The sequence below is a fragment of the Peromyscus maniculatus genome, chromosome 7 (genome assembly GCF_049852395.1).
Source record: "Peromyscus maniculatus bairdii isolate BWxNUB_F1_BW_parent chromosome 7, HU_Pman_BW_mat_3.1, whole genome shotgun sequence".
Classification (NCBI taxonomy): domain Eukaryota; kingdom Metazoa; phylum Chordata; class Mammalia; order Rodentia; family Cricetidae; genus Peromyscus; species Peromyscus maniculatus.
This window is the reverse complement of record NC_134858.1, coordinates 71,493,580-71,511,077: the sequence shown is the minus strand read 5'-3', so window position 1 is coordinate 71,511,077 and position 17,498 is coordinate 71,493,580. Positions and strand designations below refer to the sequence as shown.

Genomic DNA, 17,498 nt, shown 5'->3' with positions numbered 1-17,498 from the left:
GGCTAAGTTTCAGAGTTTTCATATCTTAATCTAAATCTGGGGCTTAGAGAGAAAAGGGATGTTGCTTATTAATTGCATGATCTAGCACAAATTTCCCAAAGCTCAACACCTCAGCTTCTTTACTGGAAATATTATAAAGATGAAAAATGAGCTAAGTTTTATAGTGGTTGGTATATAGTAATTAATAATTAAATGTTATCTTTAAGACCTTCCACAGCAACAGTCCAGTGTTTTAATCATCAAGGTTTGCCTCCCTAAATCTTAATTCTTACTCTCAAATTTCATTATGTAATATAATGTATGCCATGAAATTAAACAAAACAAAGGCAGAACTATAGGGGAGCTCTTAAAAAGCAGCGATTGAGAGTTAGATGACTAGATGACTACGTATTGGCTCTGTTCCCTGACCCCCAGCTTTCCTCTCTCTCTGTTGATTTTTGTCCTGACCAGAATGGCATCTTATTTTGCCATTAAGCTGCAAAACAGAGAGAGAGAGAGAGAGAGAGAGAGAGAGAGAGAGAGAGAGAGAGAGAGAGAGAGAGAGAGAGAACGTGTGTGTGCGTGTGTATGTACATATCCCAAGGGCTGCGTCAGCACCACAAGTACTGTTCATTTTAACTGCAAAGTGTATCTAGTGAGGATTGTTGTGATCATTTAAGTTTCTGGTGTGTAACATATGCTCATTACGTATCAGCTTTCTTTCCTACCCTGGTCACCTGTCTCAAATGAGTCTCATGGTTGATCGAGGATTCAACAGCACTCTTCCTGAATTGGCTCTGGTTTGCTATGGGATTGTGACAGAAATGGAGGAGAGGGTGTGGGACATAGTAAGTGGGAAGGTGAAATCTCAGGAACCTGCGGCTGAAGAAGGTGTCAGGAATTCCATCCATTCGCTCCTCTAGAGTGTCTGCATCCTTCACCTCATTCTTTAACTTAGAAGGCCTCTGAAGTTGCACCCCACATCTGCCTCAGTCTCACTGGATGCCCCTTGTACACTAGTTCTTCTGTTGTCTTACCACTGCCCTTCTCTGTCCTAACAGCAGCTAAGATTTTCTGTGCGGGAGACATGTGTTCAGACACCATTCTAAGAACTCCACATGTGTTAGCTCCTTTACACCCCACAGTTCCCCAAGAGGTGCTGTTTCTACCCCAGTGTCCTAAATGAATAAGCTCAGACAGAGGAGAAGGCTGGCCACTTCTCAGGATCGCACCGCGGGGTGTCTAAACTGGAATTACCATGCAGGAATCTGTATCCAGGGCAGTGCAGGAATCAATTGACCATTACTGCCTCCTCACCAAGTGGACTTTAACCTACATTTAAGACTGTCAAGATCCTGGCTGTTTTCTCCACCCACTGATCCCTGACATAGGCATTTTTCCCAGGCCAAGGAAGACAGCCTTCCATCTTTGGACAGAGCCTGTGTGCCTCTGGTACTTGGGCTTCAGCTCAAAGTTTGTTTTTGTTTTCATTTTTTTTTTAAATTTTGTTATTATATTGGTTGCTTTGTAAAATTAGTTTGTAAATTTTGACAGTTTCTCACTTGTGTACGATATAATGTTTTCATATCCCCTATCATTTCATTGCCTCCCATTCCCACTGAGCTTGTTTGTCTTCCTAATATAGTCCCCATCCTGCTCTCTCTCTCTCTCTCTCTCTCTCTCTCTCTCTCTCTCTCTCTCTCTCTCTCTCTCTCTCTCTCTCACACACACACACACACACACACACACACACACACACACACACACACACACGTACGTGTGTGTGCACTCAGGGCAGTCCTCTGCAGATCACAGCTGCTGCGTGTTCATGATTATAACAACCACATCACACCCAGAAGATGGCCTTTCTTAGTCCTCTCCTGATGTTCCTGCTTAGAGTCCTGTTACCTCACCTTCCACAACGTCCCCTGGACCTCAGAGTAGAGAATATTGATATCATCACATTTTGTACTGAGCACAGACAATTGTCAAATCAGTGACTCTGAAACCATCAAGGTGCTTTTGTTTTAAAAACAGATTCTCACTTTGTCCCAGGTTTTCCTGGATAGAGATCACTATGTGTTCCAGCCTGGCTTAGTACAATGATTCTCCTGCCTCATCTTTTCATGTTCTGGAGTTATAGGTATGGTCCACCATAACCATCTTTCCCATTGCATCTTCTCTGAATTGTTTGGGTCAAGTTTAGTCACTTCTGCCTTCTTTGAACTGTTCAACTTACAAGTTGTTTTTTTTTTTTTTATTAGTGAGTGTGTTCTCCTGTCTATGTATTCACTCATTTAGCTGGTAAGTATTGGGAAAATATGGTGTGGCCAGCAATATGAATATTTAAAGCTAAATAGAGCATGGCCCTTTCTTGTCAGTAGTTCACAGTCACATTGGAAAGGCAGATACATAGGTAAAATATTTAATGTAAATGGTTATTGTGACGCCCTCTTGATGGAGATACTGTCAGGAACTATAGGAACACGGGGAAAGTAACACAATCCAGGGCCAACCAGACTGAAGCTGAACTTTTTAGATACATGGGGATTTTATAGATATTCACATGAGATGTGGTGGGAAGGGCAAGGGGAAGAACCTGGGGGCAAAAAGAGAGTCTTAGAAAAACTCACACTACTGAATCAAAAATACAGTGATCAGCAAACTGCTGTCCCTTGAATAATGAAATCAACCACAGGATGATTTCAGTAGAAGGATTTACATATATTAAATGTATTGGTTTGGGAGAAATTTTGTGTTTGAAAGAAGAAACAATTTAATGTTAGGAAGATATATTAGAGTTTTATACGCCTAGGAAAAATATCCGACATCAACCCCTGGATGGAGGAAGCATTAGAGGTTCGGTCCATGGTCACTTGGCTCTGTGTCTAGCTTTGTAGTGAGTCATGACACCATGGAGGTGGGAGCTGAGGGAGGGTCACATCATGACCACCAGGAAATGATACTAGGAGGGGGCCAGGGCACCACATAGTCACCAAAATTATATTCCCCATTGACTTGCTTTCTCCTACCAAGCCTTCCTTACCTCCCTTATTCCACCATGCAATTATGCCAGCTTTGTGTCCATCAACTGATTAAACTGTGCATTAGGTCTGAGCCCTTAGAGCATTGAACTACTGAGGTATAGACGAATGTAAGGCTACAGCAGCCAAGTCATTCTGTGTGGGTAGAGTACAGAGCAAGGTGGTTCCTCTGGGTCATTATAGACTCTTGGCTGGTATCTAGTGGGGATTTGGATAGTCCTTCTTCTAAGTATTCTCACCCAGAATGACAACTCTGAACTAGCAATGAAGGGCATGCAGACCAAATGTGAGAACATCAGACACATTCACAGAATTACTGCTTTTATTTCAGCAAAATACAGATATCTATGTGTGGGCTCAGCAAACGATGTTTTAGATGAAAGAAAGTGGTAGAACACTTCATTCTACCAAAACTCATTGAAAATGATTCATTTATCCCAGGATAGCTTAACTTTCCAAAGTCTTTTCTTTATAAGGAGAGATCATAGACATGCATAATAAAGTTTTTTTTTTTAAACACACTTAATTCAGGAGTCAATTGCTCAGCACCATTTATTGGTAGAAAATGAGTTCTGGCTTGGAATTGTAAATGAGTCAGAAAACATCTCAGAGAAGAGCACCAGCATTCTCAAGTCAGGAGTCCTGTAAGGCTTGGGCATTTTTAGTCTCCTTTTCTGCCTCTGTTCTCCTGCCTTCCTCAGTCACACACCCCTTCCCTTGAGAAGCTTGGCTTTTTGCCACAGCATGTATTCCCAAGTCCCTGCAGAGCCTGACTGAAGGGAGACTGGCAGATTTCCAAGTGGAGGGAGACAGAGGAAGAGTCAGTAGACTCCAAAAACTACATGAAGATTATGATGTATCCTTTAGTGAATTATGTAGGCTGTTTATCTACCCAAATACATTCCTCAAAACCAGCAAAGCCTTTGGTGTTACTGTTATTCTGGGATACATTTGAATGATAAAATAATCCATAAATCTTTTGAGTGTCTATCACATATGGATCAGTGTGCCAGGCAGCCAGTGGCTCTAAATACAGACTTTTTCTTCCTGTTGTCTGAGAAAGAATCTGTCATGAAGGTACCATGGTCATCTGTCAATCATACTTCAATCAACAAATGGCAGGAAGAACTCTGGCCCGTCATCTATTGATTGTCTGTATGCTTGTTTTGAATGTGGTACTTTTTGGTTTGGTGGCTTGAGAGTCTGTCTCTGGTGATATTCCTAATAAATCTCAAGGATGAGTTTTCAGTTATGTGCCAGCAGGCTGTATCAGTTGTTTAAGCTGATGCTGCTCATTCAAGCCATGGACGTTCACATTTTGCTTTTGGCATTTCTAGTTTTAAAGCCATTTTACTATTTTTTTTATTGTTTTGCGCTGCTTAATCTAATACAACCTTAAAGTATGCTTCAACTCATGAGGGTCCATTTGATGTCTACATTGATCTCTTAGCTTTCATTCATCATTGGAAACATTTATTAATTTTGATTATTTTAATCTTGGTTTAAATAATGCCCAACCAATTGAATTCCTATAAGAGCAAGAGGTTATTTCTATCACAAAAAGTCTTGCCTATATGGAAAAAGTCTTAATCAACATGGATCATGCAAATGAGGTGAATTTGGGGATTAGGGTAGGGAGAATATGCTTATATCCTTATAGTTCTGTTAGTAAATGAGTTTAGAAAAAGAAATAGAGTGGGAATGGCATCTGACCCTGTTTAAATTGTCATTTTTATCAATGTTTAAAAGTAATCATATTACCTTTTGTCACTATTTTAATGGCAATAAGTGATTTAGGAAAGGGTATTATAATTCATAATGAATGCATTTTTATTTAAACTTGGAGAACCACACACCCCTTCTGCACTTTTGCACACTTCACATACCACAAATACCTTGGGAAATGTAGGGAACAGGATGAATGGGGACTTGAATTCTGGTACTCACAGCATTCCTTTCTTTTCAGACACATCATGAAGTTAGGTGGACATGAGACAGCCATGAAACCTCCCTTCCAGAACAGAATGCCTTTCCTAAGTGGAGGAGCTTGGCTAGTGGATTCCACAGAACCTTGACTTCCCAGTGGGGCATCATCTGCCTTTGCGACTCCGTCTGGTGGTTGATGGCACCTCTGAACAGTGATGCTGGCCTTGGCTTTACAGACTGCCAGCCCTGTGCCTTGTTCGCTTCCTTGGATTAGAAAAGCTCACACACTCATTGCTCTCCATGGTGGCCAGTCTCTTCAAGAGCCTGATTTTAGCTTATCTACATAAGCTCTGCAAAGGAATGTTTACAAAGAAATTGGGAAATACAACCAAAAAGAAAGAGAATAGTCAGCAGAAAAAAGATCAAGATTTTCCTTCTGCTGGCCACATTAAACCTCCTAAATTGTCTAATGCCCTGAAAAGCACTGTAAAAAAGATCGCGAAGTGCTCATCCACTCGTAACTTCTCCGTAGAAGACGACGAAGGTCACAAAGACTTCTCCCTGTCACCCACATTCAGTTACAGAGTTGCTATCGCCAATGGCCTGCAAACAGCCGTGACTAACAGTGATGAAGACCTGCTTCAGGAGCTGTCTTCCATTGAGAGCTCCTACTCTGAATCCTTCAATGAGCTAAGGAGCAGCACAGAAAACCAGGTCCAGTCAACACACACCATGCCTGTCAGACGTAACAGGAAGAGTTCCAGCAGCCTGGCACCTTCTGAGGGCAGCTCAGATGGGGAGCGCACCCTCCACACCTTAAAACTGGGTGCTTTACGGAAACTGAGGAAATGGAAAAAGAGCCAAGAGTGTGTCTCCTCAGACTCAGAGTTGAGCACCGTGAAGAAAACCTGGGGCATAAGAAGCAAATCTTTAGATAGAACTGCCCGGAACCCAAAGACAAATGTCTTAGAGCCAGGGTTCAGCTCCTCTGGGTGCATTAGCCAAACCCATGATGTCATGGAAATGATCTTTAAAGAGCTTCAGGGAATAAGTCAGATTGAAACAGAACTTTCCGAACTCCGAGGGCACGTGAATGCTCTCAAGTACTCTATCGACGAAATCTCCAGCAGTGTGGAGGTTGTCCAGAGTGAGATTGAACAGCTGCGGACAGGGTTTGTTCAGGCTAGGAGGGAAACTAGAGACATCCACGATTATATTAAACACTTGGGTCACATGGGGAGTAAGGTAAGCCTGAGATTTTTAAATGTGCCTGAAGAAAGACACGAATATGTTGAAAGCGTGGTGTACCAAATTCTTGTAGAAAAAATGGGCTTCTCGGATGTACCAAATGCTATTAAAATTGAATTTGCTCAGAGGATAGGGCAGCAAAGGGATTGCCCAAATGCAAAACCTCGACCTATCCTAGTATACTTCGAAACCCCCCAGCAAAGGGATTCTGTCTTAAAGAAATCATACAAGCTCAAAGGCACAGGCATTGGGATCTCCACAGATATTCTGACTTACGACATCAGAGAACGGAAGGAGAAAGGGGGGTTACCTTCTTCCCAGACATACGAAAGCATGGACATGAAGCTATCCATGCCAGAGCCCAAAGCCAAGAAGAACACTTGGCTGTCGCCCAATGACAGTGACAGAGAGCTGGAGTCTGACGTCAGCAGAAGCAGCTATGCAGACTCTCTGGCAAAAGGAAACACTTCTAAGTCCAGCTCAAAGCCGCACAGTGCTCGTTCTAAGAACAAAGCGGCTAACCACAGAACGTCACATAAGTCAGACTACAATAAACAGCCCTCACAACTGCCGGCATCAAATACCCCCGAAAAGCCAACAGCCCGCTATGTGGAGGCCACGCCACTCTGGCACTCACAGAGTGACTTCTTCACTCCTAAACTTAGTCGTTCTGAATCAGATTTTTCCAAATTGTGTCAGTCGTACTCGGAGGATTTTTCCGAAAGCCAGTTTTTCTGTAGAACTAATGGGAGCTCCCTCCTGTCCTCTTCCGACCGGGAACTTTGGCAGAGGAAGCAGGAGGGCATGTCGGCCTTGTACCACAGTCCTCAGGACCAGGGTTTGGATAGGAGTATTCCAGCAGCGCAAGGGCAGAGTGAAATTGAGAACACAGAAACGGTGGACAGTGGGATGAGTAACAGCATGGTGTGTGCATCTGGAGACCGAAGTAATTACAGTGGTTCCCAGCTGTCACTGCATGAGGACCTGTCTCCATGGAAGGAGTGGAGCCAAGCAGAGCACGGAGCTGATATTGGTTTAGATTCATCCACCCAGGAACCTTTTGACTATGACACCAACAGTTTGTCTGACCAACAGCTAGACGTCTTCAGCAAAGACCTAGATGACCTGGGCAAGTGCCACAGTGACCTGCAAGATGACTCTGAAAGCTATGATTTAACCCAGGATGACAACTCCTCCCCATGCCCTGGATTGGATAATGAACCGCAAGGCCAGTGGGTTGGCCCATATGATTCTTATCAGGAAACCAACTCTAATGAGCTCTACTCCAACCAAAGCCAGCCATCTATGATGTATCGAAGTCAAAGTGAATTGCAAAGCGATGATTCAGAGGGTGCCCCACCCAAGTCCTGGCACAGTCGGTTGAGTATTGACCTTTCTGATAAGACTTTCAAGTTCCCCAAATTTGGATCTACACTTCAGAGGGCAAAGTCAGCCCTGGAAGTGGTGTGGAACAAGAGCACACAGAGTCTCAGTGCAGGCGAGGACAGCGGCTCTTCCTTAATGGGGAGATTTCGGACATTATCTCAATCCACTGCAAATGACTCAAGTACCACCCTTGACTCTGATATCTACACAGAACCCTATTACTACAAAGCTGAGGAAGAGGAGGACTACAGTGAACCAGTGGCTGACAGTGAGACCGATTATGTTGAAGTGATGGAGCAAGTCCTAGCTAAGCTAGAAAACAGGACTAGTGTCATCGAAGTAGATGAACACACGAAAGACTATGACCACCCTTCATATGAAACTCCTTATGAGACCCCACAAGATGAGGGCTATGATGGGCAGGCAGATGACATCATTAGTGAAGGTGAAGGAGAACTGGAAACTTTAAATGAACCAGCAGTCGAAATGGAATTAGCAGAAGATGAAAACCAAAACCTCCCTGTAGAGGAACCGGAGGTCATGAAGCCCAAGAGAATCCGACCCTCCTTCAAAGAAGCAGCTCTAAGGGCCTATAAGAAGCAGATGGCAGAGCTGGAAGAAAAGATCCTGGCTGGAGGTACTCAAGTTTAAATGTTAAGTTCCGTGCTAACTGTGTCTTAACACTTGTTGGTACTGTGGTACAGGATGGTCTCAGCTTTCCTGGGAGAAGGAATTTACCTAGACTGAATCCGTGTGCATGTGTCCTGGAAAGAATTTCATTTTGTTCAGGTAGCTCTCTCAACAAGGTGGGATTCACAACGAAAGTGAACATAGATTTCAGATAGTTTGTAGTTGAAATGAGTCCAACTCTAGCCCTATACACGGTGGATCAAGATTCTTGTGCTAGGTACAGGATTCATTGAGGGGAAAAGGGACTCTTGACCAAGCAGCCTGGCATCCAAGCCTTGGCCCACTAGGTTCACAGGGATGAGGAGAAAGTAGTATTTAATTTTAAAAAATTGGGGAGGATAGATGGTCAAATATAAACATTCCTTGGGAGGCTGCTGGTAGGAAAAGCTGGCCTGCACAGTGAATCTGAGCCAGACCTGTGGATGACTGTCAACTTCCCTTATGCAGACTAAATCAGCTGAAAAAACTGTGATAGAGCTAGGAGCCCGGGAAACCCTGGCGCAGACAGAAGCCATTCTTTGTGTTAGTAAGGAGGGAGATGGGGGAGTTTTCTCCGAGTGGCTTAGAAGTTGCTTCTCTATTATGAAAATGAGAAGAAGAACTGATCTATGTTTCTTAATTTCCTAGGGGAACAATTTTGAATGTGGGATTTAGTAGCTGTGGATAGATATGAGTTTATTGATTTTGTTTATTAACTAAACCTCATTTGTACTCAACTCTATTATTTACATTTTATTTTATGTGCATGCCTATAGTACTTGGGATAGTATTTTAAAATCTCATTTTAAAGCAATTTTGATATTTTCACGTGTTCTCAGATTACGATGCTGACATCTTTCACTAAAATATTTGTTCTATATAATATTTTCTAAAGGCGTATGTGATCGAGTATTAATCTGCTATTCTGTAATTCTGTTATAGAATGATTTGTAGCTCATTGTGGCTTCCTTGCCATCAAAAACTCCTCACTTCCCACTTTCTCACTGAAAGGGCAGGGTGCTGAGTCAGCAGTCTTCTTGCCATCAAATAATACAAGACCTAAGTCAGTTAGCTCTCTCTCCCCCAAAACTGCCTGCAACTTTGTAATGACTTATAATAGAGACAGCTCTCAACTACTCAGAACTGATTTGAAAATACACAACAGTCTAATGTTATTGTTATGTAAATATATTTATATTAGAATAATAATATCCCCATTAGAGTAAGGTTTGATGAAAGTCCTTGTCAGTAACATTCAGCTGACAGTTTTTTTAGATAAAGCCTAGAAGTTGGATTTTTTTTAATTTACTGTGAATTTGGCATGTTACTTAAAGTCTAAACTGGTGTGTGTGTGTGTGTGTGTGTGTGTGTGTGTGTTTAATGTGATATAATGGATATAACAACTTAAAGGTATCGGTTTGAAATATTAGACAACATAAATATGGCAAGTCCTTATGTTTCAAAAGACAAATGTGGATCTTCAACTTTAAAAAGTATAATTATTTATGTTTATCAGCAATTTTCGTGCATATGTGTCTGAGCACCACCAGTGAGCTTGGTCCCCTCAGAAGCCAGAAGAGAGCATTGGATCCCCTGGAACTGGATTTATATGCTGTTGTGAGCTGTCATGTGGGTACTGGGAACCAAATCTGGGTCCTTTGCGAGAGCAGCCAGTGCTCCTAGTTTTTAAAAAAGGGAAACTGATGTATATAAACAGGGAATGTTGTTTAGCTTTCTGGAGAGATATCTTTCCATTTGTTGCAGCATGGACAGGCCTTTAGATTATCATTTATCAAATAACGCAAGACCTAAGAATATCACAAGAGACAACTTATATGAAGCATCTTAACAAAAGCAGGCAGGGCTTGAGTACAGCCCATTGCCAGAGCGATAAACTACCTCGTGAGAAGCTCTGGGTTCCCTCTTGAGTACTTGGAAAAGAAATCAAAAACAGAGAGAAAGACCGCAAAACAGAAAACAGTGGTAAGCAGATTCGGGGAGTGTGAAGGAGGGAGCAAGACACGAAGGAAAGGAAACAAATGGTGGATACATGGGATGAGCCACGTTGGGATCCAATGGCCCAGGGATGAGCAGAGTGGACTATAGTTACTGGATTCTGGATTCATGTTCTTGACACACATGGCCATGAGGTAATGAATATGCTAATTTGTTTCACTATAATCATTTTACTATCTATACCTATCTCACTATGTCTTAGAAATATATGCAATAAATTTATTTAAAAATTAAATTTAAAATGAAAATTCCACATTAGCAGGATCCTACAAATTTGATTGCTATGATAATGACCCTTCCACCCCGTCAACAGTGGTGCTTTTCAGAACACATATTGGTGTGCCTGTAATAATAAATAAAAAAGAAAGGCAAAGTGGGTACCTTTGTGTGTGGGGGTCTGCCAAGGTATGCCACTAAGCAAATACACCAAGGCAACAGAGTTAGTGAAAGAGGTTTATGGGGGAGGGAAGAGGAAGAATGGAAGAGAGAAAGGCTATGTTGGAGTGGGGACCTGAGAGACACAGGGAGAGAGAGAGAGAGAGAGAGAGAGAGAGAGAGAGAGAGAGAGAGAGAGAGAGAGAGAGAGAGAGAGAGAGAGAACAGGGAAGAGACTAGAGGAAGAAGAGAGGCAAGAGAGGAGCAAGAGGCAAGAGAGTGAGCAGTGCCTGGCGGGCACTTCTAATGGGTGCACGTATCATGTCACGTAGTTGGCGGTGGAAAGGCATCTGATGACAGGTGATGATGTAATTTTAAAACTGCTTTGGTGGCAGAGGCAGGCTGCTGCCGTGGCCGAAACTAACAGTGCCTCCATCACCAACATGAGAATTCTGAATCAGACAAAGCTATGCCGTGTACTGCAGGCACATCTGCAGAGGACTCAGAACCCTCTCTAATCACATCTTATTGTCATCCTGTGAGGCAGCTTTGAATGGAATCTAAGGGGATTCATCACACTGCAGGAAATCAGAACATTCTTCCTTAAGATCCACTCTGGTTCTGAAAGGCACCAGCTTGGCTCCCCAGGAGGCTGCAGTAGCCTAGATTTCAAAGGGCAGCTCAGCTCCACTTGGCAGTGACCAGGCATTTTCCCCATCCTGTACTCCCAATATGCTTCTGAGGGAAGGGCAGCCAGAGAAGGACTTTTCCAGGCCCTTGCCTGCTCCAGGCACCCAACAAGGTGCCAATCGCCATGATGGTTTTGTGCCCATGGCCATCTGCTCTCTGAGCCTTGGGTAGGTACCTGCAGGCTGGCTCTCCATAGCTGCCCGGTACCCATTAGGCAGCAGCTCTGTCTTTTATTACAAACCTGGCCAGAAAGATCTTGCTGGAAATCTCTGTGGGATATAGAACCCCAAACATAGTATCACAAAATTACATGTTTGGACACTTGAATGATTTCAGCTTTTATCTTCCGAGTCCAGAGGACAAGAAACCCTTAATGATTGCAGCTACTTGGTGATGATATTGTGAAAAGAAAAAAAATTCACCCCATCAGCATCCCAATAGTATAAGATGCCTTAGACTCTATATGGCCAAAAAAAAACCCAAAACAACAACAACAAAAAAAACAAAACAAAACAAACAAAACAAAACAAAACAAAAAAAACTGGCTCCACGGGTCCAAATCTTCCCTGTCACTGGGCCCTGCTGGGTGCTATCATTTGCATAGCTGGCACAAACTCAGTGTCATCCTACAAATGTTTTGATGTCTACCTCCAGCCCAGGACTAACCACTAACCATCGTTCACTCCAGGCTCCTTTAAATTCTTGTCTATCTATCTCTGTGGTCCTAGAGTCCACCTTGTATGTGCGCATGCTTCTTATTTCTCTTCCTAACCCTAATCCAGGATCTCAACTAAGCTTTCCACAGGAAGGCCATTAGTTAGGTGTTGGCTTCATGCTTACAAAAAAACAAAAGAGAACTAAATGACAGGCACCATCTTCAGAGTAGAGTTCAACTTCAAACCTCCGTGGTGGTCAGTGGCTAATGTCATGACTTCATGAATGGTTCATGATGAAAGCTTATCACCCCATTTTACTGTATATGTGTGTGTGTGTACATACATACACCTATATAAATATGTAGCTTGGGCCAATGAGATGAAGTCTTACAAGCTCATTTCCTTTTTTTTTTTTCAATAAAATTGGTATTCTGTGGTTATATATACTTCAAGATAATGAACAACAATTATTTGGCTTTTACTATGAAAACTACAATCAAATGATGACTCTCCCCATTTTGGCTTGGACCTCTCATCTGCAAGAAGATTGGGTGTGTGGGCTGTTCTTTCAGTGATGATGTAGCCCACATATAACCAAAACTGGGCTATTTTACCCAAGGCCCAGCTTAATATCTAAAAAGAATAAGTATTTCTGTCATATCTCTGGGACTTTCTGTCCTCAGTTATTGAGTCACCTAGGCTCCACTATGGAGTCCAGGCTAGAGCTGGGGTTCACCCACCGAGTCCAGGCCAGAGCTGGGGTTCACCCACTGAGTCTAGGCCAGAGCCAGACTTTTAATATGCTCTTGCTGGTTGGGAGGCAGGTGGTTATCAGTGCACATCTGAAGAGCACCGAGCACCACTGAATGCTGTACTGCAATACTTAGACACAGTATTCTCTTTAATATCCTTTTAAACTGATAGAGAATCCGCCTAAAGAAATATGCTAATGATTTTCTAAACTGATAAAGAAAATAACCCAGCAAAACAAATAATGATTTTTCTAGCCCTCTAGAGTGACAGATTTTTAAATTTTATTAAAAGCATTTGGTAATATCTACCCATTAAACTATAGAGAAGCAATAGGTTTGCTCCTTTAAATTGTGTGTAATTTGAAAAGTTTAGAAATGATCTACTTTGGGAGCTCGAGAGTTGGCTTGTTCGTTAAGACCACTTGCTGTTCTTGCAGAGGATCCGGACTCAGTTCCCAGAGCACACACATGGCAACTCACAACTTTCTGTAACTCCAGTTGCAAGGAATCCTATACCCTCTTCTTGGTTCTTCAGACGCTGCATGTATGTAGTACACATACATACACTCAGGCATACCACATATGCATAAAATAATAAATAGTTTTTAATCAGAGTTTATCTTCTTAAAACTACTGAGAAATTTTTCATTAGAAATCATTCAGTAGATAATTTCGTCCACAAATACCTCTTATTCTTACCAACTTATAGCTGTTATCTGAAAACTCAAGGAAGTTTCTGTCTCTTTCTCCCTCCATCCCTCATCCCTTCTCTCTCTCACACACACATATACCTGCATCTCTCTCCCCGTTCTCTTCTCTCCTCCATTCCCTGAATCTTCCTCCAAACCAAGCATATTGATATTGGTAACAGTAGAAGCCAACTAAATCCAGGTATGAAATGTATAATGCATTTGGGCCTAGAACCACTTGCTCTTAATATTCTGGAACTGTCTATAATGTAATTATCCTTTCAAAAGCTTTTAGTTAACAGTACTGTATATATTGATGGAGTCCATCATGGTATTTTGATCTAGGCACAGCAGTCAAGCTAATTAGCATATCCTTCATCCTATTGACTTATCATTTCTGTGGGAAGAATATTAAAAATATATTCCTTTAACAATCTTGAATGTCACACTGTGGTCATCTTGCAACATCACATTCCTGAATCATCTTACCCTTTGTGCAACATCTGTTCTCTGTCCTTCCTCCTCCTTGGTCCTTTCAGCATCTGCTCACAAGCTTTCTGCTCTCTGTCTCTCTGAGGTGTATATTTCAAAAACATGAAATAATACAGCTCTCATTTTTCTGAGCCTGACTTATTTTACTCTGTACAATGTTCCCAATATCTATTCATCTTGCCACCACTGACTGAATTTGATTTTTATGGTAATTACTGTTCAATTCTATAGATTTAGTGTAGTGTATTTCTTTTAAGATTTCCTTTGATTTTTAACTTCTCTCTGTCTCTCTCCATCTCTGTCTGTCTCTCTCTTTGTGTGTGTGTGTGTGTGTGTGTGTGTGTGTGTGTGTGTGTGTATGATTGCCACAAGAAGAGGGTGTTGGATCTCCTGAAAATGGAGTTACAGGCAGTTGTGAGTGAGAGTCTGCTAGTGTGAACACAGGAGTGCAGATCACTTCTTAATATGCTGATTTGAATCCCTTTGCATATCTCCAGAATGGGAATACTGGATGCCATGCTCTTCTATTTGAGCTTTTCCCTGCTGTTTTCCAACCTAGCTACATATTTCTCACTGACAATGTAAAGTGTGTTTTTCTCCATGACCTTCTTAGTGCTTATCATTCATCTTTCTGATAATAGATATTGTAACAGGGCAGAAGACTTCAGCTAAAACTGTGCCGATGGTGAAGGTGAGGGTGTTGAGTGGTGTTTTCATTACCTTTGGCCATTTGGATTCTTCTTTGTGTGTGTGTGTGTGTGTGTGTGTGTGTGTGTGTGTGTGTGTGTGTGTGTGTGTGTGTACAGGAGTTTGAATGTAGTTGAGTGCATATGTATTTGTATATGTGGAGCTAGAGACTGATGGAAGGTGTCTTCCTCTACTATTTTCTGCCTTTCCTTTTTGAGGCAGGGTCTCTTACTGCACCCAGAGCTCACTGTATCAGCTAAACTGGTTGGCCAGCAAGCCCCCAGGATTTGCTCATCTCTATCTCTCAGTGCTGGGATTATAAGTACACACTACTGATATGGCTTCCACATGGGTGGCGAAGATCCCAACTCAGATCCTCATACTTGCATGGCAAATACTTTATCCCCAGCCACCTAGGACAAGCATCTGTTAAAGAAAATAGTATGGATGGCATGGGAACTTGTTCCATGTCCTGTTCATCAGGTCTTGTTTTTTTCTGACTCTTAGATAATCTAAAGGAAGCCTCATGTATATATGAAAGTCATTCTTACGTCTCTATAGGTAGTAATACCAACAGGCCCCAAAGTCAGCATGAGCAATGCTATTCAACTGTCTTCTCTGCCTTCATCTTATCACTCAGTTCTTTCTTGTCTGGACTTGATGTGATCCTTCCAAACAATCTCCTGCCTTCACACCCTGCCCTCTCCCAATCTGCCACTTCCCTGTAGTAGAGATACATACAAATTTGCAGAACTGTCGAGATGTCACTGTGTTTGTACGATTTTTAGCATGGGGTCCAAGAGCAGAGTGAGGCCCAGAGTTCTTGCAAAGCATTCCTCCCTACTGCCTCCTGACCCAAGCTTCAAGGCCCCCCTGTACCTTTATCATCTCTTCCGATGATCCACAGTAGCCAGCGCTGGGGCAGACATATGTGGGGGTCAAGGGCACAGTACCTGCAGTCACCCTATACCCTGCGGGACTGTTCACAAGTTGTTTAACTTCTGTGTGGCTCAGGCCCCATGTTTTAAATGAAGATAAGCCATCCTTCCTGCGAAATGAAGAAAATAAGTAGTGCTTAACAGCGAGATAAGCTTTTGTTGCGACAGTAAATTAGCAGCAGGAGCCAGCCTACCTAACAGGCATGATGACTTCTGTCTCAGATCATAAACTATCTCTGAGAAATATGAGCAGAAGCCAAATGCTCTGATTACCTTCCAGGGCAATTCACCTGTAAGCTAAACTAATGGTCCAGAATGCATTTGGGAAAGTGATCAATTACACGATTACTTCTGATATTTCAATCTCAGAACAGCTGTGTTCAGGCAGCTTTGTGGAACTGGACTGGGCCTAATAGCTGTGATTCTTAATGTCCTCATGAAACACAGGGACATACACCTGCCTGGACCATCCAGATTGTTAATATCTCTGGGGAAGGGCAACACCACCAAAGATAACTAAGCCAAGTGAAGCACTATTCACTGAGTATGTTGAACTCTGGGTAGACAGATGGGAAAACACAAGATAAAAGAATATGCATCCCGAGCTAGGGAGATGGCTCTGTCAGTAAAGAGCTTGCTGCACAATCATACGGGGCTGAGTTTGGATCCCCAAAACTCATCTAACATCTGGATGTAGTGGTAAGCTCGAAACTAGGGAGATGGATAAAGGAGGATGCTTGGGTCTTGGTGGCCAGCCAGTCCAGCTTAATCAACAAGTTCCATGTGATGTGAGAGATCCTGTGTCAAAAAATAAGGTGGAAAGTAACTAAGAAGACACTTGATATTGACCCCTGGCCTTCACACACCCATGCATGTATGCATTTGAACACATATACATGCACAAACTTATACTCCCAATCCAATATGAATTCTTTACTTGATACAATCAGAGTACAAATGAAGGCTATTCCGAAATCATTTCCTGGGCTTCCTGTTATGGGAACAAGTAAGTGCCTCTTCAAACTGCAATTCAACTGTCTGTGAGAGCCACTTATTAGCACCAAGTTGAATGTATAGTGTGTGTGACATTGTGGTTAGAAATAAAAGAAAAACCACCACAGGAAAAAAATCATTAACTAAATGGATGGCTAATGGTATGATCATTTAGTTATTGTTGTTTAATCATTAGATATTGCTAACAATAAAATTATAACAGAAAGTCATAAAATCACTCATAATTAATTCACCCTGAACTCTGCAACAGCGTCAAGTACTTAGCACTTTGCCACCCACCTCTGCATACCAGCTCTGGAGGTGCTGAAGATGTCTCCAGAACCCCAAGAGGCCACCTTCAGCCCACCTCTGATCACAGCCATAGCTGCAGTGTCCCATAGCCCACAGCCATGCTCCACCCCGCCTTTCACTCAGGTAGGCATCTTCATCCTTGCAGAGCTCTGCTTCTGTCTCTCTGAGGTCAGACATCCCCTCAGCACTGTTCATTGAGCAAAGGTCAGTCGATTCTGAACAACCACAGGTCCCCACCCTTCAGCACTCAGGGCTGTTTCAAGGAGCCTGAGGAGTCATAGCTAGGCCAGCTCCACTGTCTCAGGAGCACTACTTACCTTGCTTCTTCCTCGTGCTCTGTACTCCAACTCCCCACACTTCCTCACCCCTTATCCCTGCTTCCAGTGGCTATAGAAACACACACACACACACACACACACACACACACACACACACACACACACACACATTAAAAAATATCATGAATGTGTCTTGTTTCTGCCTTTGCTGTATAACAGGACCAAAATTAATGTCCTCCTTTTGCTGATAAGAAAGCAGATCCTTAGGCTGTGAAGATGACTGTAGCTCACATGGTGATCTCCCTTAAAGGGGAGCCAGGGTGCAAATATCTCTCCCTGCTGTGGTTTTTAATACACACTCTCATGAA

General features: G+C 42.5%; 1 protein-coding gene across 1 annotated transcript in view; it reads left to right on the top strand.

The window, feature by feature from the left end:
• The window catches only part of Unc13c (unc-13 homolog C), a 447,691-nt gene that overhangs the window by 20,361 nt on the left and 409,832 nt on the right, over positions 1 to 17,498 (top strand). The window contains exon 2 of the mRNA XM_076576687.1: positions 4,990 to 8,220. Within this exon, the coding sequence (XP_076432802.1) occupies positions 5,250 to 8,220 (2,971 nt within the window). The 5' untranslated portion in view covers positions 4,990 to 5,249. The remainder of the gene's footprint in view (positions 1 to 4,989; positions 8,221 to 17,498) is intronic.